General features: G+C 37.9%; 1 protein-coding gene across 3 annotated transcripts in view; it reads right to left on the reverse strand.

The window, feature by feature from the left end:
* ARHGAP10 (Rho GTPase activating protein 10) overlaps positions 1 to 25,497 on the reverse strand; it is a 337,104-nt gene that overhangs the window by 116,207 nt on the left and 195,400 nt on the right. For all 3 annotated transcript variants that reach the window (XR_011648553.1, XM_058284486.1, XM_058284541.2), the window contains 3 exons: positions 22,922 to 22,996; positions 17,779 to 17,866; positions 6,414 to 6,472 (listed from right to left, as the gene is read on the reverse strand). Coding sequence is in view for 2 of the 3 variants with exons in the window: in XM_058284486.1 (XP_058140469.1) it covers positions 6,414 to 6,472; positions 17,779 to 17,866; positions 22,922 to 22,996 (222 nt within the window). In the remaining variant the exon portion in view is untranslated. The remainder of the gene's footprint in view (positions 1 to 6,413; positions 6,473 to 17,778; positions 17,867 to 22,921; positions 22,997 to 25,497) is intronic.

Consider the following 25,497-nt stretch of genomic DNA (forward strand, 5'->3'; position numbering starts at 1 on the left):
GAGACTTGCCTCAAGTTGAGTCTCTGCCCCTTGTTGGGTCTGATAAAAAGACCTGACGGACAGACAGACACAGGAAAAGGAAGCTGCCTCGTTTGATTCTGCCATATAAGAGACAGGACTAAAGAAATGCTTAAGCATGACGCCCCAAGAGGTTGGGTCCACGGAGCAGCTCAAGAAAAAATGAGCCCTGCTATATGCCTGATAGCTTCCAGCTGAACTGGTTGGGAAGAAAGTGGAACAGCCTAAACTAATATAGAAGACCCAGAAAGTGACAAGTCCTATGCTGGGAGCCCTCAATCGAGCTCAAACTCAGCAGAGACCAGTGGCCATCTTGTTTCAACACATGGCAGCTGACTCTGGTAAGAAAGCACCTCTGATACTGCTTTAATTTGGACTTCTCATGGCCTTGGAACTGTAAGGTTTTACCCCCAAATAAATACCCTTTATAAAAGCCAACTCATTTCTGGTACTTTGCATCAGCAGCCCTTTTGCAAACTGATACACAAGTTATATTCATAGTAAAAGATTTTTGATACAGGCTTTCACTGAAAACAAAAGTTCAACAATCTAAAGAGTGGGGTGATACATCATAATCCAGTTCTTGATCTGGAGTTAAACCCAAGAGAATACCTTTATGAATCAATGCTAAAGAAAAAATGAAAGCAATCAAAATATGACATTTTCCATTCAAGGGACTCTGGAAAAATAATCCAAAATTCCAAAGGAATAAAAAGATCACTGCCTAAGAAGAGAATTTATACATTAATAAGCAAAACTGAAAATTTTTGAAAATTCTGCACTAAAAAGCTAATTCATATGCCTATCTTGTTATTAATAATCATTCTTTCTCCAAAGAAAACCTAGCATCAGAATATTTTATAATTTATTACTTACTCAGAAACTAAAACTAGAAAAATAGCATCTCACCCTCCATGGATAAAGTTCATTTCTAAAAATAGTGGAATCAGTTTTGAGAAATAGTCAAAACCTTCCACTTTCTTCTTTTTTTTTTTTTTCCTACTTTCTTCTTGAGCCCTTCTTCTACTTTCCTACCTCCATCTCTCCTAAAAGCACATGCACAGAAGCAGATTTGGCCCAACGAATAGGGCATCTGCCTACCACATGGGAGGCCTAAGGTTCAAACACAGGACCTCCTGACCCGTGTGGTGAGCTGGCCCATTCACAGTGCTGATGCGCACAAGGAGTGCCGTGCCACGCAGGGGTGTCCCCTGCATAGGGGAGCCCCATGCGCAAGGAGTGCGCCCCATAAGGAGAGCCACCCAGCACGAAAAAAGTACAGCCTGCCCAGGAGTGGCACCGCACACACGGAGAGCTAATGCAGCAAGACGGTGCAACAAAAGGAGACACAGATTCCAGGTGCCACTGACAAGAATGCAGGCAGACACAGAAGAACACACAGTGAATGGACACAGAGAACAGACAACTGGGGGGGAGGAGGGGAAAGGGGAGAGAAATAAATTTAAAAAAAAAAGCACACACACATTTTTTTCCAAACTTGATTTTTTCCTCCTCTTCCAAAAAAACATATTTTCCAGTAAAGCTTTTAAAGTAATACTACTTATTTCTTTTATTTTGTGTGATTTTGAAGTTAATCAGAGTCCTCTATTTATAGGCATTTCCATAAGCTCATAATAGTATCCTTACAGTATTCAAAAAAGTTTTCTAGAATAAATTATCTTTAGTTGCTTATGATTATACATTTTATATTTTAATATAATATTTATCATGAAATAACATACTAAGCAATTCAATAATAAATATTTAAATTGACAAAGAATAAAAGGGGAACTTTTTACTTTTAGTCTAGGATACCAAATTAATCATAGTACTGAATTCCTAAAATATGCAAAAGAATTAGGAGTTTACTATAATAGCAAAACATTTTAATTTTGAAACTAGAGATCAGCATCTACGACACTTTAATATCTATCTGCTCATGATTTTGGGCTAACTATCCACTGAATGAGATATGATCATAGCTTCCTGGAGCTTATCAAAGAAACACAGGCAGATAAATGTTGAATTGTTTCAACATTTAAATGCTGTAAAGCAACAACTGAAATTTTAGAAAGGCAGTCACAGTAACTATCCAAGCACTTCCCAAGGAATAAGGAACATCAATCAACAGACTTCTAGTTCTTCTGTGGGAGTCCATATTCACTGTGAAATGGACACACCAGGCTGAGAGAGCTTGAGGCCATTAAACATCCAATTCCTTTCAGAATCCTTCCTCACCAAGAACCACATGATTTTGTCTTGCTTCCCATGCAGGTTTACCAACAGGGACACAACAGTCTGGTTATACATCAACAGGGCCCTGGTTCCTGTCATAGGTACATCTCTCACAAAAAATGACTGAAGAGCCTTGTGGTCATGATCTTGTTTCTCCAGTAACTTGACTACACGAAGAAAATATACTGAACATAGCAACACAAAGTGTTCTGGTCCAGGTAACAGTTATAGGTTTCTCATGTGAAACAATAAACAGGGATCCAGGGAAGCGGACTTGGCCCAGTGGATAGGGCGTCCGCCTACCACATGGTAGGTCTGCAGTTCAAACCCTGGGCCTCCTTGACCCGTGTGGAGCTGGCCCACGGGCAGCGCTGATGCACTCAAGGAGTGCAGTGCTGCGTAGGGGAGCCCCGTGCGCAAGGAATGCGCCCCGTAAGGAGAGCCACCCAGCACAAAAGAAAGTGCAGCCTGCCCAGGAATGGCGCCACACACGGAGAGCTGACACAACAAGATGACACAACAAAAAGAAACACGGATTCCCGTGCCGCTGACAACAACAGAAGCAGACAAAGAAGAACATGCAGCAAATAGACACAGAGAACAGACAACTGGGGCAGGGAGAGGGGGGGATAGAAATAAATAAATAAATAAATCTTTAAAAACAAAAACAAGAAAAGAGGCATCCAGGCATTAGTTGTCATTCTCTAACTCCATTTAACTTGAGTTCAACCCTGAAGGATGGGTCAACTCTTATGGATATGACATATCAAGGACCTCAGCCAGAAAGGCCACGGCACAGTCCACAGACTATAACGTATTCTCCAATGTAATAAATGCCGTGCAGTGACACATCAGGTAGATAGATGCCTGCCAGTCTTCTCCCGGGTGGACACAATGTTTTCCATTCCTGTATAGACCAAGTCAGTTGCTTTTTCATCTGGACTTTCTATATGAAAAGCTCAGTTAGTGTCTCATAAGATGGATGGTTTCTTCTCCCACTTTAGAAATTTCAGTAACTCTGTAATTATTTTTCTGATGCACACAACAATGAACAGTTTTGTTGTTTTTTTTTAAATGAGAAACAAAAAATTTTCCTTTTTGTGGTGGCAAAGAAGAAACTAAGTTCATACTGGCACCGTAAACCCCAGAAGTTAACTCACAGGTTCCCACCAAAAAACTAAAGGAAAGAAACTGAAGAGAGACAATGAAAGGACCTGAGAGAAACCTTTAGAAGCCTCACGAGGGAGGGTTTAGAAGAGCCACACACACCACCACAGAACAGATGGGAACCACCACACTGAGAAGAATCAGATTAGTTTCTATGCTGTTGTGAGAGCAACAAAGATGGGTGGTGTTTGACAATTTGGGAAGTCAGTTCAGCTAACAGACACTTTAGCAATTATTAATGGGAAGTGATATCTTAACCACAATTCCCAATTTTCCAACAATATTCCAAAAGAGAGACTAATATTGGTCACCTGATTTCTGTTAACTATTTGATTCAATATTTGAAAGTATATATGCAAAATCTTAGAGGATCTGCTCCCACTATCTTGTGCAAGAGAGGGTCAGTAATACAAAGAAGGCTACCACAAGAGATTAAAAAAAAAAAAAAAAAAGATTAAAGGCTACATTGGAAGCTTTAGCCCCTAAAATATACCCGTTTAAATACACATACTTTTCCTCATTAAACAAGTTTACTGCAGGTCCCATTCCAAACACAACTCCTCTTAGGTGCAGACCCAAGCCAATAATTACAGTAGCTACAGTATTTCTTGGGAACAGACCTGTTATTCAAATCACTGTGAGTATTCTGTTACAGCACACCTACGAGGTCAGGAAGCAAAACATTAGGTGCTGGTCCAGTAAGTGATGATACCTTTTACATTTATATAATCCCTTTCACCATATTTTTCCAAGATCTCCTCCACGAACTCTTAAACTCACTTCCCACCGCCACGGGCTTCATTATCGCTTGTAAGTTACTACCTCTTAGAAGCCATCATCTGGTAAAGCGCAGTGATACGAGGATTTCCAGCACAGTGCTCCCGGGTATGGGGCACGTTAATAATGACACAAATGGGTCATTTAAGACTTTATTCCATAATCGCTTTATCTTTAATTCTCAAAGGATTCTCGATTTAAAATGGCACTTTTCTGCTTTTTCCAGTCTCCAAGGCGAACAACATGAAACAATTGTCCTCCAACTAGAGTTTAATTTCTTTTCCCCTGGTTTGCCAAAAATGCCACAGGGAAGAAATCAAAACAACTAAGCATTTGCTTGAGTTTTTGCCAGAAAAACTTTTTTCCCTTCTTTGCTCATACAAATTCTCTTTTAAAAAAAACCTCTTCCATGTGAAAACAAAAGTGAATAGAACCATATTGTTGCCTTTTCCAAAAGCTTATTTTATATGAAAAGTCTAACTGGGTCTACACATTGCGTCTTCCTGTGACACACGAGCAACCTTTACACTGACTGGACCAGAGGCCCCCCCAAGAAGACACTATTCAAAACAAGGTTTGGGAAGCAGTAACACAGGATGCAAAGGGACTGCACTTAGGTTTTCAGTAGATTAAACTATGGAATACATCCAAGGGAAAAAAAATAGAAGGAAATGAAAATGCAATTACAGCTACTGTCACTGCACCTGTGAAAACCAATATTGCAGGTTTTAGCCAGTGGAACTGGGGTTTTGAATTTTAAATTGGGTTCCCTATCATATGATGTGTTATTTAATATGTCTCAACCTTCATTTCCTTAATCATTAAATACCTATCCCCAGTGCAGTTCAAAAAACAATGGGTAGGAAGTGAATGTGGCTCAAGCGACTGGACTCCCATCTACCATATAGAAGGTCCAGGGTTCGATTCCCAGGGCCTCCTGGTGAAGGGAAGCTGGCCTCCATGGCGAGATAGCCTGGGCAGTGAGCTGACCCACACAGGAGTGCTGGCCCGCACAGGGTACTGGTCCACAAGGAAAGCTGGTGCAGCAAGATAACGCAACAAAAAGAGACACAGAGGAGAGACAATCGGAGACACAGCAGACCAGGGAGCTGAGGTGGTGCAATAGATTAAGCACCTCTCTATTACTCTGGAAGGTCCCAGGATCAGTTCCTGGTGCCACCGAAAGGGAAGACCAGCAGACACAAAAGAACACAAGACAAATGGACACAGAAAGCAGGCAAAGAGTGCAAAACTACTGGGATGAGGGAGGGAGTGGGGATAAATAAATCTTTAAAAAAAATACAATGGGAGAGCAAATGTAGTCAAGTGGTTGAGCACCTGCTTCCCATATATGAGGTCAGGTCACAGGTTCAGTCCCCAGTACCTCTGAAAAAAACAAACGAAAAAAACAACTTTCATTGGGGGAGCAGATGCAACTCAGTGGTTGAGTGCCTGCCTCCCATGTATGAGGTGCTGGGTTCAATCCCCAGTACCTCCTGAAAAAAAGCAAAGACAGTGATGACTATACAGAACGTGTCCAATATAAAAAATGAAGTATAAAATAATAGAGAAAACAAGAAAGGCTTGAGTACGACTCACAAAAAATTTTAATCACAAATTTAAATTCTACCAACCATAGAGTTTCACTATTTAACATTTTATCACGTATAATTCATACTCTATCAAATGTTGTTTGGGCTTCTAGAATTATCTCATAATATTCCTTCTGCCTGTTATTTCCACCTAAATAACGTTCCCTGTTAAACCACTTCCAACATCCTAGTAACTCCAAATCTGATCATCTCCCCCAACCTTTTGCAAGTTAAATACTTCTGTGTTCCTACAGAACTTTGCTCATGCCATTATTATATATTTTATGGTATAGTGAGAAGTGTTATGCCTGAACATTTGCTAGAGAATTGGCTCCTGGGAGCTGGAACCCCGTCTGTCATGGTCCTACAAATCCAGTGTCTACCAGTGACTATCACAGCAGGCTGGTGACGCAGTAGATACACAGCAGTATTGTAAATGAATGAATGAATTAATATATTAATCATCCCTTTCCTTCACCTTCTAAGAGGAAAAGAAAAAGCTAAACTATCTTCTAAAGTAATTTCTAACACAGATTATAATAACTTAAATTTTTCATGGGATATTTTAGTTTACATACACAATCTCCACAAAATGATTTCTATGAACCTTTACATCACACTTACTGGCTGGCACAATGAAATCTCCATGTAACTCATAGGTCATGAGAGGCTCCGGAAGACTCCTGCATGAAAAGAACAGTCCAGAATTACCAAACAAATCCAAACAGGTCACATCTGTCTGTGTTTTGTTTTGTTTTTTATAAATGTGTAAAAGTTTTATTAATGTGTAAAACTTCCCTAGAGAATACCTCTACATATCAAAAAGAAACATGAATCAAATAGATAACTTTATTAAGCACCAGGAATTATCAACACTTAAGCAACCAAAAATCCCTACCAGATCTAAATATACAGTATTTCATATCTAATCTTGGAAGGTATATTTGCAAACATCTAGTTTTATATATAAAACTTCCTCCCAAACATTAACATATTTAAAGCCAAACATCCTATCTAACCAAACATAAGCATATAATTTTGAAAATCATTTTCTAGGATATTAATTACGGATGTAAACAAAAAACATAGAAAAGATTAAACAAACTTAAAGAACGAATCCTCTACTTTTACATATCTCTATTATAAAAATAAGATATCCAGTTTCAGTTTATGTATATAAAACAATAAGAAACAGATATGAAATAAAATTGATGGCAACTTTATAAATATACACACATTAATTTTCTACAAAACTCAAATCATATTATATAAATGGTAGGATATTTTATCCTGTGATCAACATGATGCTACAGTTCAGCCAATTTTGTTATCTATCTTAAAATCCTAAAAGACCATATCTTCTAATGTAATAAACACTTAACGGACACTTTGACAAGTATCAATCGGTACAGCCTTTCTGGGGGGCAATCTGGCAAGATATTAAAAAAGGTTACTATCTTATAACTCATAAATTCCTCTTCAAATGTTTAAAAGAGTATCAGGGATACACATGCACACAAATTTAAAACATATGCAAAAGCCAAGAATATTTCCAGGCATGAAAAAGGTCATTTCATACTGGCAAAGGGGTCGATTCTTCAAAAAGACATAATAATCCTAAATGTTAATGAGCCTAATAACAGAACTTCAAAATACGTGAAACAAAAACTGATAGAGCTGTCAAGAGAAATAAACAAGTCCACAACTATATTCAGAGATTCCCTCTCAGTAATTGACAGAGCAACTAGACAGATAATCAGTTAGGATACAGAAGATTTGAACGAAACTATCAACTAACTTGACCTGACATTCCCAAGAGACAGTTGATCCAACAAAAGTAGAATACATATTCTTTCCCAGCGCACATGGAACATTCACCAAGATAAACTATATTCCATCATAAAACAAATATGAATAAATTTAAGAGTTCAAATCAAAGAGTTCTCTGATTACAATAAAAACTGAATTAGAAATCAATAACAGAAATACATGTAGTAACCCCAAATAAAGGGAAAAAAATAAATTATTTTGAACTGAAAATGAAAACACAACAGATTGAGGGAGGTCAATAAAGCAGTACACTTAGGGGGAAATTTATAACACTAAATTGCTGTATTAGAAAAGAAGAAAGATCTTAAACCAATGACTTAACTTTCCACCTTGCAATACTAGGAAAAATTAGAGTAAATTAAATCCAAAGAAAGCTAAAGCAGGCAAAAGTTAAAGATCAAAGTGGAAATCAATGAAATAGAAAACAGAAATACAATAGAGAAAACAAATTAATCCCAAAAGCGAGTACTTTTAAATAACCAATAAAGTTGACAAATCTAATCAGAATGATTAGGAAAAAAAAGGAAAGAAAACACAAATTACCAATATGAGGAACAACTGCAATAATATCACCACAGTTTCTAAAGATATTATCAAGAACATAAGGGGTATTGTGAACAATTTTATGCCCATAAACAAAGAGATACTACCACACATCTATTAAAATGGCTAAAATTAAAAAGATTGACCATATCAACTGTTGGCAAGAATGCAGAAGAAATGGAACACTTGTACATTGTTGATGGGCATATAAAGAGGTACAATCACTTTGGAAAAACAGCTTGACAGTTTCCCAAAAAGGTAAATATATACCTACTGTATGAGCCAGCTATTCCACTTATATTTACACAAGGGAAATGAAAGCATGGGCCCACAAAAATTCGTACACAAATGTTTTTAGCATTTTTACTTGTAATAGCCAAAATCTGCAAACAACTCAAATATCCAGGAGCAGATAAATGAGTAAACAAAACCCAAAAAAAAACCAAATACCCACGGTATATCCATGCAATGGAAAGCTAATAGCAATAAAAAGGCATGAACTATTGGTACATGCTACAATATGGGTGAATCTCAAACTAGTTATGCTGAGTGAAAGAGTCAAGATTACATAAGAGTACATGTATGAGTCCATTTATATGAAATTCTAGGAAATGCAAATTAAATGACAGAAAGCAGATCAATGGTTGCTTAGGGATTAAGGAATGAGAAGGGAAGGGCAGGAGAGAAAGAAAGGAAAGGGACAAGAAGAAATTATGAGGATGATAGATATGTTCATTATCTTCTTTGTGGTGATGGTTTCACAGGTGTATACTTATGTCAAAATTTTTCAAAGTGCATACTTTAAACATATGCAATTCATGATGTCAATTACACTTCTGTAAAGCTGTTTAAAAAAGAGAGGCAAAAAATATATTTACAAGGATTTTCCTTCATAGAATTTAAGATGCTGTGGTACACACATACACACAAAATGACAACCATAAACACACAAAGTAAAATTTAAAGCACTACTAAAGAAAAATTGTTCTTCTCTTTTTTTCCTTTCCCCTCCCCTTCTTTTCCTGGTCTCCCATTTAAAGATGGAAAAATTAAAATCAGCTACACTACCGCCTGAAATAAGGTGAACGAAGGGTCAATCAGAAGTAAAGCCTTGAGGTTTTTGTTTCAAAAAGTGGGCAAGTTAGAAGTTGCAAAGAAGGAAATAGTTATCTGGCAGAGAAGAAAATTTTAAAGGGTCCTGAAAAAAAAAAGGTAGAAAATGAGAGCCCTTAGAAAAACCATAGCAAGCATTTCTTTTCCAACAAAAGTAAATTTATATCTAACTATCTTCTACAAGCTACTTATATCATTGCCATATGTATAGCTAGGCAATGTAACATAAAGAATAAATATTGCTAATGTTATGAAAGCAGTAATAAAAATGACAAGTTCCCCATACAAAATTTATTATACTGAGTCACCGTATGTCTCAGCCTCCCACTGGACATGATTTTGAACCACTTCTCTTTACCACACATTGGAATCTGTCTAGGGATATAAATCACAATATTTACCTAAATAAGAGTTTCCATCCAAAAAGTCTCATTCCAATTTCCAGGTTTAAAGAAGTTTCCTCCAGGTAAAATCATTTTAGTAAAAAAAATCACAAAACAGTAATTTGTCCCCTCACAGTGGGAAACTGTTGTTATGAACATTGCTAGAAATCAAATTTACAGTCTGCATAGACAGGAAATCAATCAGACCTGGTGTTCAGCAAAAAAATAATAATAATAATAGAAACATTACTAGTGAAAAAAAATATGCATTGAGTCAAGGAGAAGGAAAAGGAAGATGCTATACAAATGTGCAACTACACAAATATTTCCTTCTCCAAGTCCTTGTAGGCTATGCTTTTTATTTACTTTGGTGTTGGAGGGCTTTAGATATTTCCTTCCTTCTACCTGCAGTCCCCAAGCAATGGGTGGTTGGGTTATATGCAGTGAAAAGAGTTCAAGGGCAAGAGTTTTTCTGGTAAGAAAAAGCTCCAGTCAGCTCTGCTTCACTGCGCTGTGAGCGGCAGAGCTGGGAGCCAACCCATGCACACTGGCTCCAGATGCCATGCTCTTGACTGTATCACCTTTTGTGCTAAAACATATATGCTTGGGTCATAACTGTGTAGCCAAAATTGAGGTAAATATTAAAAACTGTTTTCTCCCATTTGGTGCATCACCAGAAGTGTCAATTAAATCCTAATTACTGCATCTCAGGTTCTAAAAATAACAGGGGAAAAGAACAGCAACCTAACTTTTAAATCTCCCAAGGCATCTGCCATCTTATGATAATCACTTTATCACATTCAGACAGAATGTGTATATTGTTAGGAATGAAGTTATATAATAATCACATAGCATAATGTTGTTCTGTAGGCAATGTCTGCTTAAAAGTGGAATTCAATAGGATGAAGCAACATAATAGGAGAGCAAAGCAGAAGCTGCAACACAAGACCAGGGGCATTGAGGAACTACTTTTTGAGTATCGATAAGAAAGAAATTATATGTGCTGAATAGAAAAAGCCCTCTGGCTTAAACTAATTTCTCCAACAAGGAAAGATGAAAGAAGCACGCGGAACAGAATAAAGCATGGATTTTACTACAAAAGACCTGGATTTTTATTCTTAGTTTTCCACCAATGGTTAATGGTTCACTTTGGTTAACACTTTAACTGTACTAGGAATAAGTTCACCAAATAATAAAATGGGTTTAAGGCTAACCCAGCAGCATCCTTTGCTGCTAAAGTTCACATAGCAAGGAAGAACCAGCAAGATGGCGGCGAGTAAGGAGCTCCTAGAGTCAGCTCCTGCTACAGAGCAGTTAGCAAACACCCAGAGCTCTCTGGAGCTAGCTGAAGCACCTGTTTGGGGACTCCAGGAGGCCAGAAGAGCATCCTGCCACATCCTTGAAGGAATGGAAGGAGGAAACTGCCCGTCTGCAGAGAAGACTCCTAAGTAGAGCACTCCACACCAAGGAGGATGGTGCCCATCCTCCACTGGAAGCACAAGTCGCCTGGGGAGCTGTTTCGTGGCTGGAATTGGAAGCTCCACTTCCCCAAAACCAGGGAGGAAGAGACGGTTGGGCACCAATTTCAGCTAGTGATGAGGAAATTCAGCAGGCTAAAGTATAATCCTGAGAACAGCTAAAGTTTGAGCCTGTACAAGTCAGAAAGAAGCCAGGAGCCACTCTCTTAACTCCGTACCTAGCATGAGGGGAGGGGGAGCACACTGAGGATCCCAGTGCTGGTAGGGACCGGCTTCTTTCTATCCAGGCCAGATTGCAACTCCAGTGTAGGCCCCAGCCCCACCTCCGGCAGGGAGGAAGCTGCGGGGACCTGCACCAGCCTCTCCCGGAAATTACCGGCCAAGTCGCAGAGCCTATGATTATCCTACTCTGGTGGCATGAGCTGCCCCAGGGGCTTTTCTGTGGCTGGAATTGGAAGCTCCATTTCCCAGACACAGGGGATGAGGAGACAGTTGGCTGCCAATTTCAGCTACTAATTGGTAGACTTGGCTGGCGAAGATATGACCCTGGGAATAGCTGGGGTGTGAATCTGCCCAAGTGGGAAAGAAGATGGTGGCCGCCATTTTGACTCTGCCCCCAGCCTGAGAGGAATCCCGGCTGAACAAAAATCACAGTAACGGTAGGAACCAATTTCTTTCACCCAGATCGGCCTGCAGCCCTAGCCTAGGCATAAGCCCTGCCTCTGGCAGGGAGGAGGCTGGTGGGCCCTGGATAGTTACCTATCCAGGTAACTACAGGTAACTTGGCATAGACTGAAAACTGGAAGTCAACCGGGGCAACTGCAGTCATCTTGGACCCACACTGCATAGATTGTTGCCTGTACCTGCAGCTCCACCCCCACAGCAGACAGGGGAGAAAGGGGTATGAAGATTCATCAGTCTCTCTGGACAGTCAGTCTAGGTCTGTAATACTCGGATTATTCCATACAGCTATAACTCTGTCCCTACTCCTGGCAAAGGAGAAAGTGGAACAAGCTTCATTGGTCCCTGGTACAATGAGGGCAGCTTGAGCCATCACAGCTTACAGCACCAACTATATGCTTGGCTCTTCCTGTGTAACCAGCAAGGGAGAAAGGGCAGGAAGCCCTAAACTAAAAAGAAAACCTGCACCCAGGGTAAATACTCTAGTAAGCCAGATGCAAAGACACCAACAAAAAAAATTACAATTCACACCAAGAAACAGGAAGCTATGGCCCAATTAAAGGAACAAGATAAGCCTCCAGAGGACATAAAGGAGTTGAGACAACTAATCATAGATGTTCAAACAAATCTCCTTAATAAAATCAATGAGATGGCTAAAGAGTTTAAAGATATTAAGAAGACACTGGATGAGCACAAAGAAGAATTTGAAAGCATAGAAAAATAGCAGATCTTATGGGAATGAAAGGTGCAATAAATGAAATTTAAAAAACATTGGAATCATAGAATAGCAGATTTGAGGAGGCAGAAGAAAGGATTGGTGAGCTTGAAGAAATGGCCTCTGAAAGTGAACATACAAAAGAATGGAAACAATTGAACAAGGTCTCATGGAACTAAATGACAGCAAACGGCATGCAAACACACCTGTCATGGGTGTCCCAGATGGAAAAGAGAAGGGAAAAGGGGCATAAGGAATACTTGAAGAAATAATGGTAGAAAATTTCCCAACCCCATTGAAGGACATGGATATCCATGTCCTAGAAGTACAATGTACTCCCATGCGAAAAAAATCCAAATAGACCAACTCCAAGACACATACTCATCAGAATGTCAAAGGCCAAAGAAAGAATTCCGAGAGCAGCAAGAGAAGAGCAAAGCATAACATATAAGGGATATCCAATAAGATTAAGTGCTGATTTCTCACCAGAAACCATGGAAGCAAGAAGACAGTGGTCTGATATATTTAAGATACTACAAGAGAAAAACTTCCAGCCAAGAATCTTATATCCAGCAAAAATAAGGGCACAATTAGAATATTCACAGATAAACAGAAATTGAGAGAATTTCTAAGCAAGAGACCAGATTTTCAGGAAATACTAAAGGGTATGCTAGAGCCTGAAAAGAAAAGACAGGAGAGAGGGGCCTGGAAGAGAACCTAGAAACGAAGATTATATCAATAAAAGTAACTAAAAGTGTCAAAAGAGTGGTGAAAATAAAATATGACAGATAAAACTCAAATAGAATAAAACTTAACCAATGATGTAAAGCACTTACATTCAGAAAACTGCAACTCAGTGTTAAAAGAAATCAAAAAAGGCCTAAATAACTGGAAGAACATTCCATGCTTATGGATTGGAAGACTAAATATCATTAAGATGTCAATTCTACTCAAATCGATACACAGATTTAATGCAATCCCAGTAAAAATTCCACCAGCATTAAAGAAAAAACTGAAAACACGATCATCATATTTATTTGGAATGGGAAGTGGTCCTGATTAGCCAGAAACATCATAAATAGGAAAAGCGAATCCTCATCTCCAGAATTTAAATCATATTACCTAGCTATAGTGGTAAAAACAGCATGGTACTGGCCTAAAGACAGACATCAATGGAACCAAATTTATGAATCAGAAACAGACCCCCACATATATGATCAAGTGATTTTTGACTAGCCTGTCAAACTTACACAGCTCAGGCAGAGCAATCCATTCAACAAATGGTGCTGAAAGAATTGGATATCCACAGCTGAAAGAAGGAAAGAGGACCCCTATCTCACACCTTATCCAAAAATTAACTCAAAATGGATCAAAAACCTAAAAATAAAAGCAAGAACCATAGAACTTATAGAAGAAATTGTAGGAAAATATCTTCAAGACCTGGTGGTAGATGGTGGATTCTTAAAGGAGATAAGAGAAGGACTGAGTGGACTACTGATGCTTAATGTATGTAGAAGTTTTAATTAGCTTTAATGTAAAAGTGTGGAAATGTAAAGAGTGGATGGTAACACACAGTGAGTAACAGTTTATAAAAGGGGATGTGGCTGAAAATGGTAGTCTAGTTATGTAAATGCCAACTGACAGAATGCTAGAGACTAATCTAGGAACTGAATAGCACAGTAAACCAAGAGGTGGATGATAACTGTGGTTGATGGTACAGATGCAAGAGTGTCCATTGTTAGCTAGAACAAATGTATATCACTACTGCAGGGTGGTGGGAATGTGGAGAAGCATGGAAAAAACACAACTGAAGTTACCTATAGACTGTGGTTAGTAGTAATAATATAATATTCTGTGTTGATAATGAGGCAGTATGGAAAATGTAAGCCAAATGTACACTATGGACATGGCAACAATCAGATGATATTATTTTTTATTTTTATTTATTTTTATTTTTTTTCTTTTTTCTTTTCTTTTAAATGTTACATTCAAAAATATGAGGTCCCCATATGTTGCCGCCTTTCTCTACCCCTCCTCCCCTTCCAGCCCCTGCCGTCCTTCCCGCCAGTCCCGCCCATATTGCCAACCCACAATCTGCCCTCTTCCCCAGCAACTGCTTACCTCAGGTCTATCCATCAGCTTCAGCCTGTCCACAGCCGCCCCTTAGCCAACCCTCCCTCCATCACGCCCCTCCCTCTACCCAACCCTATATAGCTAAGTGTACTTCCGTAATAAAGCAGACCTGTTCTTGCGCTCAAGCGGTCTCCGTGGTTTTTCCCCAACCGCGCGTCCCCCACACCTGGAGAACCGGTGCTCCCTCTTGGGGCACCCCCCGCCAGTGGTTCGGCAGGAGCAAGCCCCCCCGACTCTTGGGCCTGAGGGAGGACGAAACCCTCTCGCTCAGCTACACCCATATCCCCCCCACCCCACCCACCCCACCCCTCCCACATCAACAACCTCTTCCATCATCATGGCACATCCACTGCACCTGGCAAATACATTCTGGAGCACTGCTGCAGCACATGGACAGTGGTCCACACTCTCCCCCAGTCCACCCAGTGGGCCACGGCAGGACACACAACGTCCAACCACCCAGGACAACTCCAAATCCTGAAAATGCCCCCCCACACCATATCTCTTCTTCCCTACCATCAGCAGCCACCGTGGCAACCCTCTCCACATCACTACTATAATTTCTTCCATTACTAATCACAGTAGTTCCCCAGCAGAACACCAGAAGGTCCACTCTAATCCATGTTCTATTCCTCCATCCTGTGGACCCTGGGATGGTTATGTCCAGGCCCCCTCTACACCAAGAGGGGGCTTAGATTTCGCAAGGATGATGTTTGGGAATTCTGCACATGTGCAGGATTGTTTTATAAATTTACAACTTCTGTCAAAACAAATATATCTAAAAAATAATAATAGGGTGGGCTGGGGGAAAAACACACCAAATGTAAGACAAGGTCTATGATTAGTAGTATGATTTTGGCAATATTCTTTCACAATTTGCAACAACATCTCACGACCATGCAAAGTGTTGGTGGAGGGCTGATGTCTGGGACCCCTGTATGATGTCATGCATGTCTGCTTTTAAGTTCACAACTTTTACTATACACTTAATTGTTTATGTACATTCATATAAATAATATAAAGATAATAATAATTTTTAAAAAGTTCACAAAGGCAATTCATTATATTTTTAAATGCCTCACCCATTCTTTCCTTCATACAGAGCTTCTCAACATCAGCACTACTGATATTTTGGGCCAGATAATCCATCGTGGGGAGGGTGGGCTGTCCTGTGCCTTCCGGATGTTTAGCAACCCATCGCTGGCATCTCCCCACTAGATGCCAGCTGCACCCTCGCCTCCAGTCATGGTAACCAAAAATGTCTCCAGACATTGTCAAATATCCCCCTAGGGAGCAAACTCATCCTCAGTTGAGAATTCCTGCTCTAATAATGGAGTGACAGGCACAGTTCTTGACGCTGGGGATACTACAACAAACAAGATACATAAGATTCCTAAACTTGGAAGCTTACATTCAAATCCTAAAGTGATGGCTGGGAGATTCATTTTTACCATAATCCTCCCCTAAACCAGGTAGTCACTCTGTGGTTGCCTAGACATAAATGTATGCATTTAGCCTTCATTTTACCCCTTTATCACCTGAGGATAACAATAATGTACTTAAAAGCTAATGCAAGAAAAAAATTAAAACTGTTGTTAAAAAACATCTTGCTTAAACTAGGTAATACTGAACCTGAACCCATGGATACATTTTAGTATCATTAAGAGTGTGACTTCCAGACAACAGAGGCCTCCTGATATGATACAACATGAAAATTACAGCACCACTATCATGCACTCTTGCAATAAATAATCAATCAATCAAAACCTAACTTGAATCTAATGAAGATCTAACTGTTAGTTTACAAGAAATATGATGGCTAGAGAAACATGTTAAAAGACACCATGATAAAATGACACCATTTTAACCTTATCTAAATGTAGAAAATTCTATTTTTAAAAATGGTCCAGGTTCATCAATAAATAAATGCCAGGAAGGGGGGGATTTCAGACTTTAAACACATCAACCAAATGAAATGTGTCAATATTATTTAAATCCTTATTCAAACAAACAAAATGTCAAAAACTCCTTATTTTTTTTTAGAAAAATTAGTGAAAATTAAACATGGACTGGGCACAGATAATATTAAATAATTAATGTCAATTTTGTTGGGTATGATAATTACATTTTGACTGACTTTTAGAGATATAGTCTCATGTATTCATGGGTATGGCAATCTTTAAAATATTACCCCCAAAAATTGGTAGGTAGGGAGATAGAAGAAACAAAAAATGGTAGAAAGTTGTTAATTGAAAAAGCAGGATCAGGTGGCAATGATGGTTCATTAAACTAGTCTCCCTGGTTTTATCTGTTTGAAATTTTTCAAAATTAAACATTTTTAAAATATGAAATATGGAATATAAATTGATTCTAATGTACTCATTGGAACCCAAACAGCATTTACCTGAAAAAGAATATGTGTTGGTTATAAAGAATTCATCCTGGGTAGCACTGCCATTTGTTTGACACATAAAAAAATCAAAGTCCCCAGCAGAACCACAGGATGGGAATTACATTCATGACTTTTTTTTCCATTCTTTTACTCACTTCTTTTTTTACCCTGTATATAGTCATTCTTCATCTAACTCCAAACTTTTTACCTTGATTCTTCTTTAATTTATTTCTTTTTAAGAGTGATGACTCAAAAATATTGAAAACTTCTCAAGTCTAGTCTTAAATATTTTCTATGACATAAGCAAATCAAGTGTATCTTAAAAGTTCAAGTACATTTCTTTTCAAATAACTTTGTATTTGATGTATTATCATATGTGTTTAAAATCAAATTGGTTGAAATTAAACTAAAAAGTTTAGCCTAAAACAAATAAAATGGAATTCAAGATGTTTAATTCCTAAAGATCCCATCTATAATAGACATTCACTTGATGACCCTAGTCTACTTGAAGTCATCTGAGTTCTGTTGCAATTTACCTAACACTTAATGTTCATCCAATACTTACCTTACATTTGGGCACACTATTAGATATCTCAAAAATTTTCTCCTTTTTAATAAGGTTTAACTTAAATATTGATATTTATGTACAGAGTTGGCATTTGTATTTTGTTAGCTACCTAATCAGTCTACTCTTTACTGCTGTTACTGAGACAAGACTTACCTCAAATACTGTTTCAGGGCACTTGTTATTGTCTTCACATCCCAATCTATGGAATTCTCCAGGTCCACCTCATTGCATGTATTTACATCTAGTGAGCAAACGAGAATGAAAAATAGGTAATTAAAACCTTGAACATCCAAAGGCCCTCTTTACTGGGCTCACAAAGCTTCAGGTATGCATTTGCAAAATGGATAAGGTGTAAATGTCCTCAACAGAACTACTGAGAGTATGAAAGAAAATCAGGACTGAATGTGGGTTTTCATAAATGAATTATTAGCAAAGCAACTATTACCATAGCTGACTGACTAAAAACCATAAGCTCTCAGTGACAGGAACTACCCTAAGTTAGGGGCATTGATGGGTTATGATGAATGATACCAAACAATAAATATGATCTACCCTAGTTTTCTATGCTCCTATCATGCAGGGGACAAAATGACAGATTCATGGCAGAGACTTTATTTTTCCCTCACGTTGTTTTGTCTCCCTTACCGTGTATTTGTCTATACAGAGAAGGAAACACATTTTTAGTATTTACTTTTTAAAAGCTCTAAAAAGAAAACCTGTCAGAATGGAACCACCACATTAAAATGTCATGCATGCCACTTAGAAAGTTTTAGGCTTGGACATGAGGAAGGATGGATGACAACTCAGTGCTATTCTCAAACCCTTTGAAAATAAAGTAAATCAGGAATTGATGGTTATTTTTCAGCTATAACATCTTACATATGAAGTCAATTACTCAAAGGTCTGGAGACTTTTTAAAGCACTTCAGCATTTCTTGATTACAGCAACTGACAGCAATATGCAATAAACTACAACAATGGCAATTGACACTGATTACATTTTGATCAGTTCCTATAATTCAGAACTCATTTGTTACTGAGCTTGTCAGACAAGCCACAGATACATTCAAAAAATCAAATTAAGTACCCTGATTAAAGGTGCAATCCTTTATAGCTAGGACTAAATAATTCTGTTCTAAACTCTTTGCTAGCCAATTACTTCATAACTGAATATTCTCTCTCTCATTAAATCAATTATTTAAATCTCATTTTAACATACAAGTCAGATAACATATTCAATCAACTTGCTAACCACCAAATCACCATTTTAAAATCCAAGGGGTTTCTAAAGGAAATCTTTTACTTTCAGCTTTCTACCAAATTATTGTTCTGTATTTTGAGAGCCAGATTCCTTCTATGGAAAAATAAGCCATCCTTCTGACTTCATGGAATCAAAAGCAGCTGTCACATCAGAAGCTAATGACTACATAATGTCTATGTTACTAATCCCCTATTAAATTCTCACTGTTTTCAAATAACTCAATCATCCCTAGCAGTCCTGTACAATCAGTGGATACACGGGGCCTAGGTAGAATTCGCTAACTTTTTTGATAAATGCATTCGGATTGTTGATTCAGAATATACGTTTTAAGGTAAATAAGGTAGAAAGTTTGCTTCCTTTCTTACAAAGCAACAACACTTCATGAATTAGTTAATCTCAATAACAGAGGTACAAATCATTGGTTTTTTATATGGGTAAATGTTTCATACTTACAACTCGGTCATTTTTTAAACTAAAATTTCAGGCTAGGCTAATTCAAAGTGACATTTTTGCAGCTGCTGGCTCCCTACTAACAATGATTTCAGCCCCATTTTAAAGTACTTGAGGAAGCCCAGGAATGGGATGGATTTTGAAAACATGCTTTATAATCCAAAATCAGAATTTCTTTCAGCTAGATTAGTTTACTTCCTCTCCCCCCAATCTATGCTGTCCTACAAATAAAGTGAGCGGGGTAATAATTTTAAAGTAAAACTCTTCTAGATTACTTTTATGTCTTGTTTTCTATGGGTCAATGTTAATAAAGAGTCACCCAGCCCTTTTTGCAAATTAGATTTAGAAATAACCACCGAACTCACCAGACCACCTAAGCTTCTGCTACATTTTCTCACAACTTCCCCTTTCTACTCTAATAATGTAATTCTATAGCAGGGAAGAAGGAAAAATAAACGACCATTCTAACTTGTGTAAGTTCTAACCAACCATAACTTTTGCAATTCATCTTTTACATCTTCACTCCATTTATTAGAAAACCATGACTCACTCAAAGACACCTGATCTGACATTTCTCCCTGCCTTCCTAACTGCTTCAAGTTTCTATTAAAAACTTGACTGTGAGCGCCCTCTAGCAGATACAGCAAAGGGGGAAGAAAGGACAATGATCTGTAAATGAAAGAAAGGCAGGTGCTCACATGGGACATTTTCTCTCAGGAATTCAGGAAACTTTGGTCCAGGGAAAGAAGGGACAGGAGGCTGCTGGAAATGGAGCAGAGGGTTGCCTGTGGCTCCAGGGCAGAAGGTGACTGAGAGGCAAACGGCACTCAACACCACGGGAAGAGGGGCAGAAGTATAAATGACTTCTCTATTTAAACAACTTTCTGTGGTCAACTGTCAATACTATTTCATGTTGGGGAGTCCGAGGGCAGAACGGAGAGAAATATTTTTCTCTATTTTAAATGCAAAGGAGAAGAAATATACCACAAAAAAAGAAAAGTGAAGAAAATACACAGGAGACTAAGTAACCACTCACCCTTTCCTTAAAAATCATCAACTTTTACACATGAATATTTAAACACGTAAAACATTAAAACAAACAATACATTTTATGTAAAAACAGTAATAATAAAAAATAAAGTCAACACTTAGCTTTCAAGAATTAGAAAAGTAAACAGCAGTTGCCATCAAGAGATATAAAATGGCTTGACTTTTTTCTCAGATACTTAAAATTAGATTAATTTTCATTTCAACAAGGAAAATGCACTACAAATGAAATATGTTTTGTAAAAACTGAAATGTGAAATAGGCATATTACCTGGAGAAGAAATATTAGGAAAAAAAAAAACTGTCCTAGTAACACACAATGGGCAAAATCATCAGAATTGCCTTATTTGGAGAGAAAAATAACACTAATTCATTTGCAAAAAAAAACAGAGTTAAAATTTTGGCAGACCCACCTGATCCTTTTTTCCTTAATATATATGACTTTAAAACAATGCTGAAATATGTAAAAAGTTAGAGAGAAAGTACATCCATAGGGAGAGCATTAATGACTACTTAGAGGCCCTAAATCTTTTTTTGTTGTTGTTTATTGAGGGGGGGAGAAGAAGAAATTATTTCAGTCTAAACACTCAATTAAGATGAAAGAAAAAAAAATATCTTAAGGAAATCTTCAATTGATTAGGAAATAGAGAATAAATCTATTTTGTTAGGAACTAAGGTTTGTGTTGGTAATCTTAAAGGAAATAAGAGAACTGCATTAATGTTAACAGAATTCCTAAGTTTTAACTGACCATGTTAAATTCACCCTAGTGATTATTTCCAGTTTAATTCAGACAATTTATGTTGCATTGCCCCCTTAAATGAATTACTTAACGAGAAAATAACAATTTAGTGTCTTTCCCTCATGTCAAATCTCTACCTTCCTCTCTGCAGGATGACATTACTGAAAACAATTGCACTTCCCTTTCTGGCAACATGCATGAGGCTATGTCACTCTTGTGTCCTGGACTTCTCTACTCTGAAGCTCACAGAAAATAAAAATAGTATTTGAGCATTTGGATGTTTAGAAACCTTGCAAGGTGAGGACACCTCCCATATCAGAGGAAACATCCACCTGAGTTCCGGGACGCAGAGCAGTTAGGATTTTATGAGATTAAAAACAAGTTGTTGGATAGCTCAATACCCCTAGGTGATCACAGAGACACACTTGTTTGAACTTTCCTTGAACACGAACAAGAGAATTAAAATGTCAGGATCCTTGTGACCAATGTATCATCAAAGTGTGCTTTTCGGTCAAAATCTCTGACACCAAGAGTCTTCCAGATCTAATCATAATAACAACATCTTGGAAATGAGAAAAGTGTTTCTAATTTTAAAATTAAGTAAAAGCAGATGCTATAGTCCCATTAAACTCTTCCAGCTGCTACTGAACCACTGGCAACCTGAGTGTATTTAATTTGGAGCCCACTAACGGCAAAAAGGAAAATCTGACTGCCAAAATTGCACACCCAAGTGAAGCCAGAGAGGCAGAAAATGAAAACAGCTCATGAAAGCAAATGCATTCTAATAAGGCTCTCCAACTGATGACAGGCAATTTTTCCTATGGTTAATAGCTAAAAAAAGGGTTGTTGCTTATTAAATCCTTAATTCAAATACAGGCAAACAACAGCTCCTATCTGTAACATGTCAGTTGATTTCATTCGTCTTGGCTTAAGCCTCCTAACACTGAGTCTTTGTTACAATGCTTTAAGATGCAGACAGGTTTAAATGCATTGACAGCATACCTGAGGGCATAGTTAATATTGATTAATTAAAGTGAGATATCAAATAAATTAATATTTAGCAAGGTCATCATGACAGATTGGTTTGATGTATAGGCCCGCAAGCCTGATGAGTTATCATCACTCCTCAAGAGACAGTCTGCTTTTGGGGTGGGGGGAGGGAAGTGGAGTGTCTTACAGGTGGCACAGAACTGACAGAAGTGTGTAATGTAAAAGCGCTTTGTCATTCACATAACGTCTGGGGTAATGAAATGAATTCACTTTCTGGCTTCCTCTAGTCTGCGATGCCAAAGAACACTGTGTTATCAGCACAGATGGAGCATGCCTGGTTCTGGAGAAGAGCCTGGTGCAAACTACAAACAAGCCACTGTGAATACCAATGAATCCCTGAGAATCAGACCCTTGCTGTTAAATGACAGTTTTGGAAGCTCCATAAAAATGAGTGAGTCCCAGTAGACTTGTCCAACCAAATGTCCTGTCAGGACTGTGGATAGGCAATTTGGAAGCCATGCAAATCACTGAGACCTGGATGCTACTTTCCTGTGAAAAGCAAGCACAGGACGACGTTCACCCATGAGCTGCATTCTTTTCCCTCTCATTTTGTATTACGTAAAGAGGTAGTGAATAATATCTACGGATATTCTCTGAGTCAACTGTCTCTGCTTGAGAGAAAACTGATCTAGGCAGCAGGAAAAAGGATGGATTCACAACTATGCTGTACATTACTATGAACTATTAAGTTGAAAGTCAATGAATGCAAACAAATAATGCATGGAAAAATGATTAGAAAAGAGGCATACCCATCAACATACTCAGAAGTCTCTGGACCTTTGAACTCACCCCCACAACTCTGTACAGTCCTTGGTCATTTATACCTATTGGAAGAGACAAAATGTTAGCAAAATACAAGACTATCATATTTTGAAAGCTGACATCAAACAGTTACATTCCAAATCTTTGCTAACTCACATTAGCAGCATTTCTGTTGATGACTATAAAAATAAAGTTTGACAGAACAAGTGTTTACCAACTTGTTTTACCAGCTTTGTATGCATGAGATGTGGTTGGAAAATAATCTCATAAAACAATGTTTTATGTGAACAAAATGTAATACAGTCAATGTCAATGAAATAAATAGTAAGTGAAATAATACTTGTGGATACACTGAAACATGTACCAATGCAATTTGTAAAGATTCATAAAACGTGTGTCCATTACATTCACTAGCTACTGACTTTTAAGTTTTAGCCTTCTAAAAATAATATGATGGAGTAGTATATACAGTACGAAGATATCGTTGGATGATTCTTGAAGACCATGGAAATGCATTCAAAACTGAGAAAGTGTTCTTCTTTTTAGAATTGTTACAAGTCCTGTCCAGTGAAGAGCTATGGAACTTCAAATGACAGTCATGACAAACTAAATCATAAAGAACCAAATCACTGCCACCTTTCTCTGCACAGACATGAAAACAAAGAGTCCTGAGAACAAGAGATCAGAAATAAAGGCAAATTAGAAAGAAAGTTTATTGTCAAACACAACTTAGCATATTGAACAAATGGCCTTGTTTAGATTCTGATTTGAACAAGTCAGTTTTAAGAGGACAGTGTTGCTGCAATCAGGAAACTGAGTGTGGCATTAAGGTTATGGTAGAAAGGTCCACATTTTTTAAAGTTGCATACTGTGATAGTTAAATTCATGTAACTTGGCTATGATGTCCAGTTATCTGGTCAAGCAAGCACTGATTGCTATTGTGAGGGTATTTCATGGATTTAAATCATCGGTAACTCGATTGCATCTACAGCTGATTATACCTACAGTGGACTGAGGAGATTGCCTTCATCAATGAGAGAAGCCTCACCCAAACAGCTGAGGGCCTTAAAAAGAGAAGTGATGATTTCAGCAATCAGAATAGAAAATTTCCATCTCTACTTCAGCCAGCTAGCATCTCCAGGGGAATTCATCAAAAAACCTCTTCAGAGTTCACAGCTTACAGCCTGATCTATGGAATTTCAGCCTGCCCATCTCCACAGTTGCATGAGCCAATTCCTATTTTTAAAAACTCATGATATTTACATTATACATATATATACATATATATCTTGTCAATTCTGTTCCCTAGAGAACCCTGAATAATACACATACTGGAGAATTTAAGGGTAAAAGTAACTAATGTTAGACTTGCTTGAAAAGGGAGAAAGGAACAGATAGATGAATCAATTATAGCAAGATCTTGATAACTGTTGAATCTGAATGATGAGAAAATGAGAGTTCATCATACCACTGTCTCTACATTTTTATGTTGAAAATTTTCATAATAAAATAGTGACTTGCAAAAAATGTGACCTATTATTTTCATTTCTTTGAAGAGTTGAGGCTTTCTGGCTGCGCATTTATTTTCTGCACTAAGAATGTTAAAGCTAACAAGAACACAACTAGCTGACAAGGAGATGATGCCTCTCATCACCCAAGTTTCCAAAACAAAACAAAACAAAATGCCAACAACAAAGGGGCCATGGAATTTGCCCAAGGGAATTTACTTTCTCTTCACCTCCCTGCATGGGATGTTAAATTCTAGAGAGAGTCTAAAGAATTGGGTTCAAGACACAACTCACTTCCTCAACAGCTGAGGCAAGGCATAAAACCTCTCTGAACTTGGATGCTGCATCTGAGATTAAGAACAGCAGCCTACATCCTATGGCATGGTGGAGGAGAACCAGAAGATATGAACATGTGTTCTGTAAATTATAACGCACTACATTCACAAAAGTTTTTATTATTGCCTTTGAAAACGTGTTATTTCTTTTCCTTCTTGTTCACTTTTTGCCTTTTTATTGATTCCTCCTCACTCAATTTTTTAAGCTTCTCAAATGGTCTATTTTTCCTTCTTTCTCAATTATCTCAATAGAGCTCAAAGAGCCCGAAGAGTGAAGCATAGCCTCTCCATGTATACAAGTCTACTCAGAATGCTAAAGAATCAATGCAGCAGAGATGCACCTTCCTGATGGAGAAGGTTAACTGATTAAAAGAAAGGGGAAAAATCCAAGTCAGCCTGTTGAGAAGTGGTAAAACAAAAAGAAATTGTCAAGATTTTGATTCTGCTAAAGGAGAGGGCATGTCAGGTAGTTTTAAATAACAGAGGACTTTTTTCAATACTACTCTATTTAAGAAACTTAAAATAGTTTGACCTCAGTGCCAGATGCCAAAAAAGCAAGTCATTCTGCAGTCAAATAAATGTGCCTCAATGAAAAGTGCCCAAAATAAATGGAGAAGTGAAATAAGAATGTTACTTCAGCAATAATAATCACTGTGCTGGTAATTACTATCAGATAATTGATCAAGTTCAAATTCATCATCCTGAGAGTAGACTTAATTG

This window comes from Dasypus novemcinctus, chromosome 1, assembly GCF_030445035.2.
Source record: "Dasypus novemcinctus isolate mDasNov1 chromosome 1, mDasNov1.1.hap2, whole genome shotgun sequence".
Taxonomy (NCBI): domain Eukaryota; kingdom Metazoa; phylum Chordata; class Mammalia; order Cingulata; family Dasypodidae; genus Dasypus; species Dasypus novemcinctus.